Here is a 20779-nt window from a genome sequence, read left to right as displayed (position 1 = left end):
CCCCTATTGACAAATATTTTTAAATAAGATAAATTCAAAGAGGTTGAAAATCCGACCTGGTTTTGAAAAAGGAGATAATCGGGAAAAAATGTTGACATTTTTGGCTTAATCCATCCATTTGTAACATATTCTGAAAGTTTCAAAACTAAAATCGTTACGCTCAGAATTTTAACTAACTTCAATTTCAAGCTCAAAATTAGGTCAAACTCATGCACGGCACAGACTACATTATATTCCACAAATCTTTTGAATTACGAACACCTACCAATTAGTGAAAATCAGATTTCAATTGACTGAGAAATAAAAAAGTTTCCTTTGATGTCTAATTTTGGTCTATTTTTAAAGTTTTAGTTATTCATTCGGCTTTGAAATAAATTCCTTTCGAAAAGTACAGAGTTATGTAGAATATGTACTTTTTCCTGAAAATAGTTTAAATAAAAAAAAAAAAAAAAGATAATAATTCAAACAAAAACTAATTATCGCTAATTACCCATAATATCAAGCCTTAATATCCTGCAAGTCTGTGCATAGAAGAAAAATTGGTCAAATTAGGAATATTTTTTTTTTCAATGTGAAAAACAAAGTCATTTATCTAATGACGTTTTACTACTGGTAATGTTTACTTAATCAGGGCTACATATTTTAAGAGTCTGAGAACACATCTGAAATTAAAACATTTGAATTTGTTTATTTTATCCCAAATATTTACATTCCAGAATTGACAAACTAACTAAACATATGCACTTCTATTGTCCACTTTTATCAAGAAAACAGATGTTAGAAATGTCTTTCACTTTTTGTTAAAAATTCTGATATTAACATGTCATGAATAATAAGCAACAGAGAAAAAAATTAAATGACAAATATTCTGGCTTGTCTTGTAGTCACAATATCTATTTATAGATTGTGTGAGCAAATATTGTTCTAACTACATGATATACCAGACTAAATGTAGCATCTATCTCATTTCCAACATTACATGAAAATAAAAAAAAAATTCTAAGATTATTGAAATATTCATGTTAGGGTCACCGATAGTTTGCACACCACAAATAAAAATCGCTAATTAACCGCAGTCTAATTAAACATACATTATTTAAGGGCTAAATGTGCCTATTGCAGGTCCTTCTTTAGGCCCGAGATATTATATTAACTATTAATTAGACATTTATTAACAAAACAAGACCATAATCAACTCTTGATGGCATCGGATACTCAAGATTTTAACTAGATAAGAACAATTTGCCATTTAAAAATTTAATTTAAAAATGGGAAAGCGAGGCTAAGTCTCGAATATACCAGTGCCCTGGTTACCACAATGCAAACATCTTGTCAAAACTACACTCAGAATGAAGTAATTTGAATGAAAATTTCAATATTTTCATTTTACATTATCTATGTTTGAGCTATTATAGCAAGAATAGTCAGCTCTTTATCTAAATCTTACATAATGTATCTTTAAATTTTACAAACATTTCAATCCCTTTCATTTTTTGGTTATTTATTCTACTTTATCTTGGTCGAATAACCCTTATTTATTAGGTATGTTCAAGCACCCCATAATATATTATACATGTAGGGTCCATAGTACGGAAATGGTAATGCACAGATTATGATTGATTGACTCCAGATCAACCTACCGATCAAAATCTGCAACACGGAAAATGAAATAAAACAGGGGGTTCAATGTCATACTTTTCTCCTCCATCCGGGCTAATGAAGATGGGCATACACCATGCACAGTGTGCTATGAGGGAGATTTTACTCAGAAAGTTGAGTTACTGCCTACTCTTCATCAAATTCCATCTGACAAGGGTTCTTTTACGCACATTCCAACACAGGACCACAGTTTTTCGTCCTCTTGTCATGCAGGGGCGTCGTGCAAAATTTTTTTTTAGGGGGGCCCAACTTTCTGCAAGTGTGTTCATGGTAAATTAAATTTACTGGCTGCGGAGAGTGTTGGCGGTAGCGCCGCCCACATCGAATGCAGTAAGCATGAGCATGCAAGGGGGTTACGGGGGGGGGGCCTCCCCCGGAAATTTTTTAAAATTAGAAGCCGGGAAACGCCATTTCGATGGATTAGAGACAATAAAGTTCTGATTGAAAAATGGTCGTTTTTTTAGTGATAATTGTAATTTATCACTCGAAAACTGAATTATATTTTATTCATCTCAACTTCGATTTAATTATTGAATGGACATTTCGAACAACTTCATGCATGGTCAAATACATATTTAGATGTATTTGTATTTTAATAAAAAATACTTTCAGTCTTTATTTTTGACACCCGTATATGGATATTTTATCAAATACAACATACAATCATAAATAGGGATTTACACAACAAGCAAAAAATTAACTCTGTACGTAAACCCCTGGATGGCTTGGATTTAAACAGGATTTCATTGATTGATTAAATTTTTAAATGGCGACGTGAGCGGAGATTAACCGTTACGTTGACGTCATACTCCCGGAAATTTTAGATCGAGGCTAAATGATAGAGTGTACGAAGCGAGTTATATAGAAATATAGCTCTATGGCAAGGCCTTAACAAATGATACCTAAACTAAAGTGCAATAAACTAAACGCGGATAATGACAAATTATACAATTCCTGGAGACCATGTGATGACTAAAACAGACGGACAGGTCTTCTGTCTTAATAATATCAATAAAAATATCTTTATTTCACTGAGAATTTGGGGGGCCCCGGGCCCCAATGGGCACGACGCCACTGCTGTCATGTACGACTAACAAGGGGAAACCATGCTGAAAAGTTCTTAACAGTATCATCTTACTAGCCAAGTACCCCTGTGGCTCCCAGAAATCAATGCTGTGATCAAGCCAATTTGTAAAAACAAAATGAAACCAACATCCTAGTTTTATTGAGATGGAACTTCCCCACTTTGCTAAAAAATCTGCACATGACCATGATTTATGAAATTTTCTAATAGTATATATGGTATACTTCAAATACTAAACACACATAAAAAGTGGCCCGCTAAAAAATGATCAAGTGGCCTGAAAAAGAACACTAAAATCTCAAGAGGTAACTTTGTCTTAAATATTGGATATCAAAAGCCCATCTTTTTTCCGGTAAGATCACAACATGAATGTTGATTTAATTTGACAAATAAATCGTGTTTTCAATGTTGACGATTTTTGATGATACTGAGTTAGAGACTTAGCTACTTTAACGTCTACTGAACACTGTGAACTTTTTATAAAATTAACAATAAATAAAGCTAGTTCCTATATACACGTCAAACGAGTATCGCTCTTTAGATGAAATATAAAACTAAGAGATTTTATACCCACTCACCTATGTAAAACAAACTTAGTTTGTTCACGCTTTTCACACTCTCTGTCCTCCATATTTGAATAACTGTCGTAAACTATGCTTTTAGAATTATTTCCTTACTCGTTATTTCAGGCTATTCTGTATCTCTATTATCCACTGCCATAACAAATCATTTGAATGCTTCAAACGCTATTTATATTACACGTAGAAATTAGCATTTAACCCACATGGCAATTTAACTTCGATTCGAGAATCCAGCTGAAAGCCAAGGCTGTAATTCCGATGAAATTCTTAGCAACCTCACAATCATTAATTAATCCATAGATCCTTCATCAATTAATTAACACTGATTAGGATAATAAGGTTGTAGAGATATTCACCACGTTGCTAACATTCCGGAAAGTTACACGAGACGTATAAATAGAACACACACGATCACTTCAATGAGACTAGTAATTTCTATAGCAGACGACCAACCGTTCACTAGTCTGTTTCGACTGGCGTAATATGGTTACTGTGAAATTTTGGAATCCAATAGTTTCGATCGAAAATATTTGTACATCGTCCCGCTAGCGGCAACAAACCCAACTGTTCAATGAATTGGCAAGCCGAAGCCACGAGTATTTTTATACCATTGCCAGTATATAGTAGTGATCGATAAATGTTCTATATACGCTCATATAAGAAATAGAGCCTTTCGTCATTCCCTTCAATATTAACTTTGTGTTTTAAGTAGACCTAATGACATTCCATTGACTTCAACCATTGACAGAATAGATTATTCGGGGTAACGTTAAAACTTATTCTATTTTGAACACGGCTGCATTACCAATAAGAATTTGTGCAATCAGAAAATTGTGCTGTCTCAACTCGTGGTAGGACAAAGAACGATTTAAATTAAGGTTAATGTCCCATCCGAACAACTGGTTCCAATTATTTATAACGATGATACATCTTTCAAACGTCGATCGTCATGAAATGAAATGGAGTTTAACGTCCTACTGTTCTGCTCCTAACCTGGGCTAATGAAGACGGTCGATCGTACAACAAATGACTGCCGCATAAAGCGGGAAACATTAACATATTAATAATAAAAAAAAATTAAAAATAAAAATATTTGTCTTCAAGCAAGGGGGTTAGAGAAGCAAACCAGAGCTTGCCCCACTAGATAAACTTAAATTAATACATCAGATAAAAATAATTTAATACTTTCGTCATATTCTTCTTGGTGTCATAAATGTTGAGGAGTTTTCACTTTAAATTATTCATAACCCAAATGGCTGAATATTTATTTTATATGCAACAAAATACGAATAATGTTAGGAGACCTTATCATTGACTCATATAAAAAGTGATAGCACTCATGAGAAATAAAACACAAATCCACAAACCAGTCGATAATAGGTCATAGTGAGATTGAAATTTGAGATCTCATAGTCTGTTAGTCTGCAGATCGGACAGTCAATAATGGGTAGCTAGGGAGCCAGCTGGGTAAAATCATTTCAAATTTTGACTTTATTTACAAATCAATTAAAACTAACTAACTGTCTTCTGTTTTTTTGTTGTTTTTTTAAAAAATAGGAAATTAATTTTGAAAAGAAATGCAATTTTCACTTACGGTTCTGATTTATATTTCCACCATTGGGTCACAAATTTATATGGAATATCTCCAGGGACCCAATTAATTTACCCTACATTGCTTCCCCTACAACTCGTATCGAATTTATCTGAAGTAATAGCTAAATATAAACCAAGATGAAATATAGATCTGTATTTTTTTTATCAGATTTTATATTTGTCTAAAAGACAGAGGGTGAAACCAATGTAAACTTAAAAGTTAGAACTGATCAATTTGATTAATATTTGGACATACATATGGCCTTAAACTCTATAATTAACCTTTATCCTGGCATTTTGGTTGAGCTTTTATATAGGTTGGTACATTAAGTTCTTCTTAATCAAAAACACTGCATCAGTGAAAAAGGGTGTTGTTTTTTACTGCCATGGTTCCAAACTAATACTTCAGATTAGTCAGTTATTTTGTTCTGGTATATCCATAGGTGTTTCTTGGGATTTACTAAAGTAGATTAAGTTTAAGGCAGAGGGATTTTACCATACACCCAAAAGAACTGACTTAATCCATGTTGTTTTGGGGTATCTAACTACAAAATAATCTGTTTGTGACGGACTATCCCCCTTTAAATAAATAAAATTGTGCCCCTCACCTCTGCTAACCTTATGCTGTAGACCCTCAAGGACCCTAATTCCCTTCTTATGCTTACAAGATTTACTGTGTTCTTTGTGTTTATAAAGCATGTTATCTTATAAATGTGCATATATATGTAACTTATATAATGTTCACAATTAATATACGAGCCACGGTGCTGAGCTCAGACCAGATGTTTATCATTTCTGCCTTGATAAGCCACGAAATGTTATTGTTGGTATCTATCTGCAATTTGCCATGGAGGCAAAGCTGACGTTATCGGTTGTGTGATTTTTTGTTCAGTGTGCCAATATCACATGGAAACGGGAAAGATGGCATTTGTATAAATATATTTTTCATCTTTATTCCAACTGAAGCTCAAACCCGCTGATGATTTTTCAACTATCAAGGTAACTTTACTAACTCTTTTGCATTTTGTGAACAAGTTGTCTCTAAATATATCAAGTAAATAAGGCTTTGATTATCTAAACAAAATTTATTTTCAAATGTGACTGGTGGAATTAGTGCAAAGTTGACAGTAATTATTTATTTTACCACTGGCTTTTAAAATATTTATTATTGTAAATCACAAGCATATTTATTTCTAACATATTGCCAAAAGGAGAGAGAGAGAGAGAGAGAAATGGGGTTTAACGTCCACTTGACACAAACTAGGTCATTTCGGGACTAACATATGGTTTAATTTTATTTCAATAATTCGCTTGCGCATAGGGGTCTTTAGCAGTGGGAGGAAACCGGAGGACCCGGAGAAAACCCACAAGGTTGGACAGGCGACCCTAATCCTTGTCACGTACAACTGGGGATTCGAAACCACGCCAGTTGACTCAATGACAGGCTTTATGATACAGCACGCACGTGCTAACCATTCGGCCATCCAACCCCCCAATTGCCAAAGGAATATCCGTCCAAAAATTGTTCAATTATGTACAGTATTTACAAAAGTATTTTAAAGATACATTATGTAATATTTAGATAAAGAGCTGGTCTTTCTTACTATAATAGTTCAAAAATAGATAATGCAAAATGAATATATTGAAAATTTCATTTAAGGTACTTTATTCTGGGCAAAGATATAGGCTGATAATAGCCTTTGAAGGTTTGACAAATTGTGTGCACCTATTGTAACCACCGTACTGGTTGTTCGAAGCTTAGCCTCGCTTCACCATTTTTAGATTAAATTATTAAATGGCTGAACCGTTCTAATCTACTTAAAATGGGACCTATCCGATGGCATCGAGACTTGATTATGGGCTTGTCATGTTAATAAATGTCTAATTAATAGTTTATATAACATTTCAGGCCTAAAGAAAGACCTGTAATAGGCAGATTAAGCTCTTGCATAATGTCTGTTTAATAAAAGAATGGTAAATGAAGCATTATTCGGCATCCTATAAAAGATAGGTTCCAAGGCAACGAAACAAGTGCCAACACCAGCTAAATGATCTGAGCAGTCGACAAGGGTTGCTGTATAATTATTCTTTCGTAGGTAATGGGAGCATTTACAAGACACTGATTTCAAATTCATACAGATCTGTTGATAACTTTAGTCGTTAGAGCATTCACAAGGTTCTACAAGGTGAACAAGTGTCATAACTCTACATGTTGTGAACAAATTGCTGAAATTCAGTAGGCTTTTTTGTTTTAAAGTAGCTAAGTCTCCACCTCAATATCATCCAAAATCTTCAACATTGAAAACACAATTTATTTGTCACATTAAATCAACATTCATGTTGTGATCTTACCGGAAAAAGATGATCTTTTGATATCCAATATTTAAGACAAAATAAACATTTTACCATTGGTACACGAGTCGTGTACCATAATGCGCTTCAGCCCCAGTTGTATCAAGAGACTCGAGGGACGAGGGTAGACACATTGCACCAAATCAAACGGCGTATGTAGACTGGAATAACCAGACGCTGGAAATTTGCACTCACTTGAGACTGCTGGCTTATTTCGCAGAACATAACTGATTTGAAATTGGAGTAAAAACCGAAACCATTGAATGTAAATCAGTTTATATACATTCATATTACAGTATTATATGCGTAGCGACCCACTTTTGTCAATTTCTAGGTCGCAAATGTTAGCGATTTAGCTCCTTTAATATTTTAAATAATATATATAAATTTAATACAGATCCTATGATAACTTTTACAAGTTTCAACAAAGGCCATAATTCTAGATGTTATGTACAAAAATTGATTATATTCAATAGGCTTCATCGTTTCCCTAATCTAAACAAGCCAACAGTGAGGCTGATGTCCCCCACCAAAATCCCCAAATAAATAGATGACACATATTAATTAATCGCACATCTATTTTTTTCAAAAGTATCAAGCAATCAAACTGATTATCAACTATACACTAAGTTTCATCACTCTCTATCAGATAGAATCAAAGTTAGCTTGTCCCAAAGCATCGGCCAAGGAAATTGCTTATCTCTGCTTAGCGTTAGCTCGATATGTTAATCAATGTCAAGACGAACATCTACATGAAGTTTAAACATTCTACCTCAATTAGAAGCAGAGTTGCTATATTCCAAAGTCTTGACCAATCAAAATGTTTATTGTTCCTTAGCCTAAGCAGAAAATTATCATCATCAAACTTAGTCAAGGTATTGATGTAATGAAACTATACACTTAATTAGAACTAAAGTCATCGTGTCCCAAAGCATCAACCAATCAAATTGCTTATCTCTGCTTACCCTAGGCAGAAAATGCTCATCTTCGCACTCCATCAAGGCACTTATCCCAAGTTTGAACATTCTAGCTCAATTAGAAGGAGAGTTATTGTGTTCCAAAGTGTCGACCAATCAAATGCCCAATATCGAACTTAGTCAAGGTATTGATGTAATGAAACTATACACCAAGTTTCATCACTCTCATTTAATTTGAACTTAAGTTATCGTGTCCCAAAGCATGAACAAATCAAATTGCTTATCTCTACTTACCCTAAGCAGACAATGCTCATCTTCACACTCCATCAAGGCATTGACCTAATAAACACCTACACCAAGTTTGAACATTTTAGCTCAATTAGAAGGAGAGTTATTGTGTTCTAAAGTCTTGGCGAATCAAATTGCTTATCGATCTGCTTACCCTGAGCAGAAAATGCTCATTATCGAACTTAGTCAAGGTATTGATGTAATGAAACTATACACCAAGTTTCATCACTCTCACTTAATTAGAACTAAAGTTATCGTGTCCCAAAGCATCAACCAATCAAATTGCTTATCTCTGCTTACCCTAAGCAGAAAATGCTCATCTTCGAACTCCATCAAGGCAATGACCTAATAAACACCTACACCAAGTTTGAACATTCTAGGTCAATTAGAAGGAGAGTGATTGTGTCCCAAAAAGTGTGACGGACAGACGGACGGACGGACAGACAGACAAACCCATTTTAATAGTCCCCTGCTTTCTTCTTCTTCTTCGAGAGAGAGATGGGGTTTAACGTCCACTCGACACAAACTAGGTCATTTCGGGACTAACATATGGTTTTAATTTTATTTCAATAATTTGCTTGCGCGTAGGGGTCTTTAGCAGTGGGAGGAAACCGGAGGACCCGGAGAAAACCCACGAGGTTGGACAGGCGACCCTACTCCTTGTCACGTACAACCGGGGATTCGATGCTTTCTTCGAAAGGCGGGGGATAATAATGCATATCAATTTAACAAGGTTGTACAAAATGAAACAAGGACAATTATTGAAATTAAGATTGAATAATAAATGTAGTCTGTAGATTTTTCACAAAAAAATTATGGACGACGGACGAAGGAGATGACAATATACACCCACATGAAAAGCAGTGTCAGGTAAAATTTTTTGATGGGCTTCTTTTTTTATCTGATAACAAACTGGCAGACTGTCTACCATTGATATTTTAGTATTGTTTTTTAATTAAATGTTTATCAATTTAAGTACATTTTGGCATGGATTATGCTGTGATTATGTCCAGAAATGCATGATAATGATCTGTGACTTTAAAATATCTTTTATTGCCCTTTTTTATTTTAGTTTATTTTTGGCATACCAAAAGAAAACTGTCCATGACAACTATTTTCCCAGAAACAACAAGATATAAGGTAAACAATGTTCTAATCCTTCTTGCTGTGTCTTGATGGTTATTCTAAATTACAATTCAATATTCGCTGATTCCAAAATCCTAAGAAACTTCAATTCAATGCAGAGAAATCATTATTTTATTTTTATTATGGACTTACTCTTCCTTCCATCTTACTGTTCTAGACATTTGTACCACTGGAGAGGAAACACTGTACAAAGCATCCACCTGCATACCATGGCAGACAGTAACACGTACAAAGCATTCATCTGCACACCATGGCAGACAACAACACATACTAAACATCCACCATGACAGACAGTAATTCATATAAAATATTGTAAATATTTGTACTTTTATTTCCACAAAAGTCACAAACAGCTAAATTAGAATGTAGTAAAAGTACAAATATTCATGTTTTTACCTATATTTATTATCAGTTCCACCACCATTTTTGTCCTTTTGTTTTTTTGATTCTCCTGAATTGGTAGACCATGCATCAGTAAAACTTTCAAACTGGTTATCAAAACTCAGCGAACCTGAAGAGAAAAACAAGCGGTTGCCATGCAAAATACGCACAAATTTTGCAAAAGATGGATGGAGAAAAGGGAAAATCAATAGGGTTCATCCTTTCATCGTCCCAATACTTCCCATCGAATTAGAAAAGTATATGTTAAAAACTGTACCCTGTATCGCCTTCGCAAAATTTTCAAAAAGGGGGACAACTTCTGAACGGAAGGTCACAGATTGCTGAATATAGACTAGGTTCGTTCTCTTGTGACCCCAATGCTACACACCAAATTGGAAACAAATTCGTTAAAACTGTAGCCCCTATCTCATTCCGGGTAACTCACATTAAGGGAAGGTTGAGGAATTCTGAATATCAATAGGGTTTGTCCTGTCATGAACTCAATCAGGCCTTAAGATCTGAAATTCACAATGCTTTTTATAACTAGTTTACATTAAATTCAAACTCAAAGTATGTATAAATTATAAATAAACACTGTTTATATAGGCTAAATGTTCATAATAAAAAAAAGCATGAAAAAGATTACCATTTCTTTAGATATCATACATGTGTATGTCCAATTACATTTCAACAGACAAGAACGTCATTTTTGCAATGCCACAAATTTATTGTATTGCTTTAGAACAGTGGGACAAGCTCAAATTACATTTACATTACGTGTTGAGGGCATACGATCTAGTCACTAGTGGTACATTGTAGGTAGTCAACCAAACTTTGACACAACGATACTGGGCTTCCAATAATGCTTTTCAATCACAAATTATGCCATGTAAAGTCAGCTTGTGTGAGCATATTATTCATTTACTATCAAGTTACAGGAAATAATGAACAAGAACTAGCCTCTCTTTGATAGATAATAAAACTACATCGTATCCACAGCCATACCGCTAAATCGCTACTTATGATTGGCTACTATTTTTGGAATTAGATAGAGGCTCTAATGGAGAAAAAATCATTAGATTAAATCACTGTATTTTGAAAATGTTTTTGGTTTTATATTCTTTTAATTATTTTTAACATAACTGTCAGTTTTTTAAAATGTAGAAATGCGCATCTAGGTATTCTTTATGACCGATCAAAATTTCACGCTTCCTTCCAGCCTCGCATGTGTTTCTTCAGGAAACGCTCATTAAATTGATAATTCCATGTCTCGAGGATAACTTTTCACCTGAATAAATGAACAGCGATGTGATGGTGACATCGAAAATCGACCCGGGACTTTGTTGGGAGAATTCATCAATGGTTTTGGGGACAATGTCACATACTATTTTTAGCCCAAAGATAGATGTTAATAAAACTGAATAATTTGTTGGCGCGATTTGTGTTTGCTAGTGTTCGTCAAATATCAAGGCCTGCCCAATGCGTCACCAAATTTGAAAATCTGTTAGAAAAAAAGTAGCCATAAACCTGTTTACAAGCTGTTTAGAAAAATTTTGTTCATTATGATTATAATATTTAGTTATAAATATTAAAATTTGATTAAAATTGTAAATAAATATAAATTTGTAGCTATAGGTGTTATTTAAGGACTGTATACTACTTCTGTGCCTCCGGCAGTTTGAGGCAGTCTAGGGGGCAGTAGTTTATAGCTCCTTATTCCGTATTACAGGTTCAAGGATTGAAATTTCTTCACAATAATTGATCCCTTACCAAATTTATCATCTTCACTATCACAGTCATAAAATTCATCATCATCTGTATCATACTTTCTAAATGATGATCGTCTGGAGGTTATAGATCGCTCTAATTCATGATGTTCCATAGCTAACGCTCTCAATGCTTCCTGTAAAACACGGCACCTTTCTTTTTCTTCTTTTAACTGTAGTTTTTGGAGCTGTAACAAAAACCAGGATGAATGACAATTAAAGGAAAAGTTGCAATCAAAATCTGAATAAACAGCAAATTTAAATGAATCTGTTAAAATACAGCAATAATCTGCAAAATTCTATTATTTGCCTGAAAAAAAACCCCCAACAACCCCAAAACTGCAAATTTAGCAGGAAATTGTCACTGCCCATGCGTCTGGAAGTTTATCCAGGCTAGTTAGTAAGCTTGTCTCCATCCACAGCAGACAATTGAATGTTGGTATTCCTTTGAAAACGTATAAACAGAACTTCAGATAGTGGTTTTAATGAAGTGAAATGAAATGGGGTTTAACGTCCTACTGTTCTGCTCTGACTGGGCTAATGAAGACGTGTAAACGCCATACAGTGTGTTATTCGCTTTTTTTTGACTAGACAGCTGTACTGTGGCCTATTCTTATTTTGAATTCCAACTGACACGGGTTCTTTTACGTGCACTACAATGTGTACACGGGACCTCAGCATTTTGTCCCATCTGAACAACTACGTTGTCCCTTGCCAAGCCCTCTGTCCTGTGGCCAACACCAGAATCGAACACAGGACTTCCAGGTTAGCGAGCCAACTTCTTAATCAGTGAGCCACCGTGGCTCCCCTAGTGGCTTTAAATGAGAATAAAGGCATCTAAAAGAAGAGAGAGAGAGAGAAATGGGGTTTAACTTCCACTCGACACAAACTAGGTCATTTTGGGACTAACACATGGTTCAATTTTATTTCAATAATTCACATCCGTGAGGGGTCTTTAGCAGTGGGAGGAAACCGGAGGACCCAGAGAAAACCTACGAGGTTGGACAGGCAATCCTACTTCTTGTCACGTACAACCGGGGAATCGAAACCCCGGCAGTTGACTCGATGACAGACCGTATGATACAGCGCACACGTGCTAACCATTCGGCCATCCAACCCCCCGTCTAAAAGAAGACACCTACACAGAATTAATCTTAATCACTGATATATATCTGTGAATTCTCTGTTAAATTAATTTTGGGTCTATAAAGTAGGTACAGTTATCAGCAGTTGACAAAATTTTGTTTTTATAAGAAATTTGAATATACTGGGTCAAATTAATTTCTGATCTTATTTTAGTAGATAATTAAACAAGTTATCGAACCTCTTCTTGTTGTACAAATACAGTCATACAATGTGATAAAGAATCACACATCTCTCTTGATGACTCTAATATAGGATTTAACTGAGTTTTAATAGATTTCACATCATCTAAAATACATAGGCATTACATTTACATATTAATTGAACAGTTTATATATTGAATACAAAACAAGAGAAAGAGAGAGAAATGGGGTTTAACGTCCACTCGACACAAACTAGGTCATTTCAGGACTAACGCATGGTTCAATTTTATTTCAATAATTCACTTGCGGGTAGGGGTCTTTAGCAGTGGGAGGAAACTGGAGGAACTGGAGAAAACCCATGAGGTTGGACAGGCGATCCTACTCCTTGTCACGTACAACCAGGGAATCGAAACCATGCCAGTTGACTCAATGACAGACCTTATGATACAGCGCGCCCGTGCTAACCATTCGGCCATCCACCCCCTCCCCCTCCCCCTCACAAAGCAAGAACTCTTGATACCGTTTCAGGTATTTGTATAGCAAAATATGTATACTTTTTACAATGCAAATTTCATCTATAATACTGAATTCCAATATATGTATGTAGTGATGTTAACATCCAAGATGTTTTTACTACTTCCAGAACTTTTGAAATAGTGAAGTGAAGACTAATTTTTTTTTTTCATTTTAGATGGCGATACAGTTATTAAAATCAAGCAATCAATATACATGTACTTATCACTCTGCTTAACCTGAGCAGAAAATGCTCATAATATCAACCATTGTCAAGGTATTGATTTAATGAAACTATACACCAAGTTTCATGACTCTCACTATATGAGAATCAAAATTATTGTGTATTGTGTTCTAAAGCATTGACAAATCAAGATGCTTATCACTGCTCATCATTGAACTAACTCAGGATATTCATCTAATGAACGTCAATGCTAACATTGTATCCTAATTCGAAACAGAGTTATTGTGTCAGAAAAGGTGTTACAGATAGAGAGACAAACCTATTTTAATAGTCCCCTTAAAGGACAATATTGGTGTCAGTCATTATCACATATGTGATAGAACTAATTAAACACGTTCGAAATATAATTTTAATACAGAGATCATTGCTACGATAGTTGAGTAATACAGGTTTCCTGAATCTGAAGTGACGAACACCAAAGGAAAACACGAGTCATCCCTCTATATAACTGACGGAAGTGACGAGTGATAACAGATACATGGGCGAATTTCTGCTAACTAATAATTCCTTCCAAGACCAAAAGTTGTTGTGTGAGACTGTGAGAGGATATCTGACAATTCATAAAAAGAATTGACTGCTACTAGATAAGAGAACCCGAAAGAAAAACAGAAAAAGTCTGTGTATACCATGTTTTTATAAGGTATAGAATGAATATAAACAAGGGAATGTACGGACAATTTCCCTTGTGTTCTCTTATCTAATGACATTCAATTACTTTATTGAATTGTCACGTATCCTCTTACAGTCCAATATAACAACTTTTGGTCTTCAAAGGAATTATTAGTGAGCAGAAATTCGGCTGTGTATCTGTTATCACTCGTCACATCAGTCAGTTATTATAGAGGGATGACTCGTGTTTTCCTTTGGCGTTCGTCACTTCCAATTCAGGAAACCTGTATTACTCAGCTATCGTAGCAATGATCTCTGTGTTAAAATTATATTTGGAATGTGTTTAACCAGCTCTATCACATATGTGATAATGACTGGCACCAATAGTTTCCTTTAATTCTCTAAAGGATGGAACAAAAATAATAATCAGTATATCTCATGTGGTTTGGGTTTCATAAATATGGAAAACCCCCTAAGAGGTGGAAGTTACCAGTCGATTTATTAGTTGATTCTACTACTTCAATACTTCTATGTAATTTACTAACATGAGTCTCCAACACCTTTTGAGCAGCTTGAGCATTCTGAATTAAAATCAAACAATAGGCAATTTAAAATACACAAACAAAATGGAACAACAAAAAAATTAGGGAGATTTGACAGCTATTATTTTATTTTACAGTAATATCCTAATTTTTATATATTTTTACAACAAGTTTGAATATATTGTTAACACCTGACTGCACGTGTAATTCTCTTATATAATTATACAAATATCAGTACTGAAATGTATTGTTCATGAAGTAATCTTTAGACCACTGTGTATTTGCTAAGACTACTTTTTAATGTGTCTGGAACTGAAAGTCTATTTTAGCGTTTTAGTCTGTAATAATGACGTGTCCTTAATAAGAAACATTATCAGTTTAACCATAATTATGCAAAAAGAACTGTTAAATATCGGATGATTGCTATTATTGCCATTTTGAGATCTGACGGTAAAGCAAGCAGCAGGCACTTCACACTTAGTCTGAAATGTTCAAAAACAAAATTAATTTCAAGTACTTACCTGTAGGGCCTCTAACATGGTTCCTAAGGGCATTAATTCTTCCTCTACTTCACTCAGTACTTCTCCTTGGTGGGTGTAATGGGTACTAAAGGCAATATGTTCTTTTAAAGCTGTTAACCATTTCTAAAATTAATTTCAATCCATCTTAAATAGTTTACATATGAAGAAACAGTAATGCTCTAGCCATGGTACAATGGTGTAAGCCTTCAAACTCTTTTTAGTATTACTGGAGTCTCAAAATCTAAAGAAATTGTTCTAATTATCAAGGCATTTGGAAATTATTTGTAGAACTAGTCACAGGCTACATATTGTGAAATGCATCAAATTCTTTGTTTTCATATTTTCACAAATAATAGGATATCTAACCAGTGATTTAAAAATCTTCAAATATTTGGACTAATTCCATAGCGTACCTGTTTTGAAACCTGAGAACCATTACCAGCCTCTGTATTTAAATTATGGACGGTACCATCAGAAAAACAGATTCTAAATTCCCTAACACCAATATTCTCTTGTAATCTAGCTTCATCTAAGTATTTCATACCTTTTCGTTTGCTACCTGACACAGCATCACCTCTAAAACAAAATTGTATGCAAAAGTGAAGAGTTTTATTAGGATATAAAACTGGTGGCTAAAATCAGCTCTAGACAATGTCATACTTGGCATACTGGCAGTTGTTAATTAAACATGAAACAATTGGCATTTCAGATTGTTCAAGATAAACTAATTTAAGTCTGATTAATGAATAACAAGCCAACAGTGAGGCTGATGTCCCCCGCCGAAATCCCCGAATAAATAGATGACACATATTAATTAATCGCACATCTATTTTTTTCCAAAGTATCAAGCAATCAAACTGATTATCAACTATACACTAAGTTTCATCATTCTCTATCAGATAGAATCAAAGTTATCTTGTCCCACAGCAGGAAATTGCTTATCTCTGCTTAGCTTTAGCTCGATATGTTAATCATTGAACTCAGTCAAGACGAACATCTACAACAAGTTTAAACATTCTACCTCAATTAGGAGAAGAGTTGTTGAACTCAGTCAAGACGAACATCTATATCAAGTTTAAACATTCTACTTCAATTAGAAGAAAAGTTTGACCAATCAAAATGCTTATTGCTCGTTAGCCTAAGCAGAAAATTCTCATCATCGAACTTAGTCAAGGTATTGATGTAATGAAACTATACACCAAGTTTCATCACTCTCACTTAATTAGAACTAAAGTTATCGTGTTCCAAAGCATCAACCAACCAAATTGCTTATCTCTGCTTACCCTAAGCAGAAAATGCTGATCTCCGCACTCCATCAAGGCATTGACCTCATAAACCCCTACACCAAGTTTGAACATTCTAGCTCAATTAGAAGGAGGGTTATTGTGTTCCAAAGTCTCGGCCAATCAAATTGCTTATCGCTCTGCTTACCCTGAGCAGAAAATGCTCATCATCGAACTTAGTCAAGGTATTGATGTAATGAAACTATACACCAAGTTTCATCACTCTCACTTAATTGGAACTAAAGTTATCGTGTCCCAAAGCATCAACCAATCAAATTGCTTATCTTTGCTTACCCTAAGCAGAAAATGCTTATCTTCACACTTCATCAAGGCATTGACCTAATAAACACCTACACCAAGTTTGAACATTCTAGCTCAATTAGAAGGAGGGTTATTGTGTTCCAAAGTCTCGGCCAATCAAATTGCTTATCGCTCTGCTTACCCTGAGCAAAAAATGCTCATCATCGAACTTAGTCAAGGTATTGATGTAATGAAACTATACACCAAGTTTCATCACTCTCACTTAATTGGAACTAAAGTTATCGTGTCCCAAAGCATCAACAAATCAAATTGCTTATCTTTTCTTACCCTAAGCAGAAAATGCTTATCTTCACACTCCATCAAGGCATTGACCTAATAAACACCTACACCAAGTTTGAACATTCTAGCTCAATTAGAAGGAGGGTTATTATGTTCCAAAGTCTCGGCCAATCAAATTGCTTATCGCTCTGCTTACCCTGAGCAAAAAATGCTCATCATCGAACTTAGTCAAAGTATTGATGTAATGAAACTAAACACCAAGTTTCATCACTCTCACTTAATTGGAACTAAAGTTATCGTGTCCCAAAGCATCAACCAATCAAATTGCTTATCTCTGCTTACCCTAAGCCGAAAATGCTCATCTTCGAACTCCATCAAGGCATTGACCTAATAAACACCTACACCAAGTTTGAACATTCTAGGTCAATTAGAAGGAGAGTTGTTGTGTCCCAAAAAGTGTGACGGACGGACGGACAGACAGACTCATTTTAATAGTCCCCTGCTTTCTTCGAAAGGCGGGGGACAAAAAATATCAGAAGTTCTTCTTTAAATAAAAGGCCACATTAAATTCTCCAGCTGGTCAATTTTACTACCAGTCAGACAAATATGAAATGAAATGGGGTTTAACGTCCTACTGTTCTGCTCCGAACTGGGCTAATGAAGATGGGCATACACCATACAGTGTGCTATAAGGGAAATTTTGGCCGGACAGCAGCACTACGGCCTACTCTTATATCGAATTCCATCTGTCAAGGGATCTTTTACGTGCACGCCAATGTGTACACGGGACCTCGGTTTTCTGTCCCATCCGAACAACTAGACAGCTGTCCTTGTCAGGCCCTCCGTCCCAGACAAATATGACTGAAAAAGGAGCCCTACTATAAACCATGCATTATACTAAAGAAAGATTACCCCAAATTAGTTTGCAACCCAGCAGGGATCAGACTACTGTTTAAAATAAAAAAATTATTTACCGGTTCTGAAAATAGGATAACACCCCTTTTTCTAGTACCGCATAAAACATACGATATCCAAATAATTTTGATTTCTAGAATAAAAAAAAAGAAATGTTGACTGTAAACCTTGAATTCTTTTTAAAAAAAACCAAAGTGTACTATCAAAATGCATGGAAATAAGTTACATGAAATATCTAAATTCACTGTAAAGATATTAGTTTTCCAGGGTCTTGTATTAAGTAGATTTATATTTCTCTCAAACAATGCACAAATGTTATAATTTGATAAAAGTATCTAACCTTCCAGACCAACGTAAATTTATATAAACGGTATCAATACCATTAAAACAAAATTAAAGATGAAGTTATCTTCTGTCGACAATTCATTTTTATTTATTTTTTTCTTTTAAATGAAAATGATTAACCTAAATTGAAATCTATACCCCAGTATTAAAAATATTTCAGTGAAATATTAATAACAGCTTTTAAAAGATGCACATTGTATTATTGTTAGTTCAAAAATTATGTCATTTGTTCAAGTAATGGACTTTGTGGTGTAAGGGAAGATAATAGGTAAAAGAAGAGTTACTCCCCTTGAGCTGTATTTCATCAAGAGGATCTTTATAAAATAGTTTTTAAAAGAATTTATAGAACAGTGTATGAAAAGAAAACTTTTAATAAAGTAATAATTTAGACTCACTTTAAATATTTGACCCTCACAACGCTGAGGAATCCTTTTAAGGGATTTGATTGGCTGGACATCTAGCAATTGTTTCATCTGATTTGTCTTTGTCATATCTGATGCCAATTGCCCTGAAAAACATATATTTAAAGATACATTAGTTAAGAGCTAAATATGCCTATTGCAAGTCTTTCTATGGTCTTCAAATGTTATAGAAATTATTAATTAACCCTTTTTTTCACACAATAAGCCCAAAATCAAGTCTTGGATAGAGCTTGGATTTAAACAGTCGTCCATTTAATAATTAAATCATTAAATGACTGACCAAGCTGACATGTACCTTTAATCACTGACATTACTATTGGAGCTGCCGAGGAAAGGACTGATAGTCGAAGGTACCATAGGCATTGAGAATGTTACTTGATAATGGAGAGAGGGAGAGAAATGGGGTTTAACGTCCACTCGACACAAACTAGGTCATTTTGGGACTAACATATGGTTTAATTTTATTTCAATAATTCGCTTACGTGTAGGGGCCTTAAGCAGTGGGAGGAAACCGGAGAAAACCCACGAGGTTGGACAGGCGACCCTACTCCTTGTCACGTACAACCGGGGGTCCGAAACCACGCCAGTCGACTCAATGACAGACTTTATGATGTACTTGATAATGGAGAATATGTGGGCTGAGTTATCGTCGATCAAACGATCGGCTATTCTTGGACATGGTGCGGAGATGGTTTATGCCTATTTCTAGTCAAAACTTCCAACAATGATAACTTCGTTCAGAATAAAGTAATTTGACTGAAATTTCTAATATTTTCTTTTTTTATCATCTATTTTTGAACTGTTATATTAAGAATGACCAACTCTTTATTAAAATCTTAACTAATGTATCTTTAATTTAAAAAATAACAATCACATATCGCCTCCAATGTTTACTTGGCCAGTCATCCTTTATCATAAGCGTTTACATAGATTATTTCTTGTATTAAGTCTATCTTCAGGGTTTTATAGTTTACATGTTAAACACCTGACAATAGAATAAATGACAAGTTTACAATAATATGTACAATATTCCTTATCTTTGTCAACACAGAACGAGTAAAATCCCAATGTGTTACAGCTCATGGAAGTTCTGAGTGTGGATTGACATGATGAATGAATCATGATCAGTTATGTCCATCTTCACTACACATTTATACATCATTTTCACATTGGTAGAAGGTCAACCCCAAATAAATTTCATGCCCCTAATTAAATCCAAAATACAGGCTAATAAAACCATATCGACATAGAATCAGTAAATAAACCAGATATTATATATAAATCATTGATTTAATAGGATTTCACAGAATGACATATAGTTTATCATGTGCCAAATTGTAACAAAAAAGCCAGGATCTCCACATCTCAACAGAATGTATGGATAGATTGATTAAGACAACATTCTATTTCAAGTAATTAGAGGGTAGCCAATTTGCCAACAAATAATTCAAGATTTTGTGGCTATAAAGAGAGAGAAAGAAATGGGGTTTAACTTCCACTCAATTCAATACTTCTTGTCATGACAGAAAACACGCTTCTTGACTCAATGACAGATCTCATGATCTAAAGTGCATGCCTTAGAAGATTCGGCCACCCAACCACCCATGGCGGCTATAATAAATTTATCTTACCTTTTTTATTTTTAATACTTGTATTAATACCATTTTGTAATAAGAGTACAGCTACCTCACTACGACCTCGTAAAGCTGATAAATGAAGAGCTGTATTACCAAACTGATCCTGACAATTAATGGGCGGAGCTGTCGGTGATTTGAGCTACAATTTATAAAGA

At 34.6% G+C, this 20779-nt stretch overlaps 1 protein-coding gene across 3 annotated transcripts in view; it reads right to left on the bottom strand.

Annotated features, from left to right (window-relative positions):
• The window catches only part of LOC126815691 (oxysterol-binding protein-related protein 1), a 77342-nt gene that overhangs the window by 49593 nt on the left and 6970 nt on the right, over positions 1-20779 (bottom strand). For all 3 annotated transcript variants that reach the window (XR_007678041.2, XM_056099442.1, XM_050541565.2), the window contains exons 7-15: positions 20619-20763; positions 18961-19073; positions 18280-18353; positions 15896-16058; positions 15483-15605; positions 14910-15000; positions 13092-13198; positions 11772-11955; positions 10017-10131 (exon numbers count right to left, since the gene is read on the bottom strand). Coding sequence is in view for 2 of the 3 variants with exons in the window: in XM_056099442.1 (XP_055955417.1) it covers positions 10017-10131; positions 11772-11955; positions 13092-13198; positions 14910-15000; positions 15483-15605; positions 15896-16058; positions 18280-18353; positions 18961-19073; positions 20619-20763 (1115 nt within the window). In the remaining variant the exon portion in view is untranslated. The remainder of the gene's footprint in view (positions 1-10016; positions 10132-11771; positions 11956-13091; positions 13199-14909; positions 15001-15482; positions 15606-15895; positions 16059-18279; positions 18354-18960; positions 19074-20618; positions 20764-20779) is intronic.

The sequence above is a fragment of the Patella vulgata genome, chromosome 1 (assembly GCF_932274485.2).
Source record: "Patella vulgata chromosome 1, xgPatVulg1.2, whole genome shotgun sequence".
NCBI classification, from domain to species: domain Eukaryota; kingdom Metazoa; phylum Mollusca; class Gastropoda; family Patellidae; genus Patella; species Patella vulgata.
This window is presented reverse-complemented; position numbering and strand designations above follow the sequence as displayed.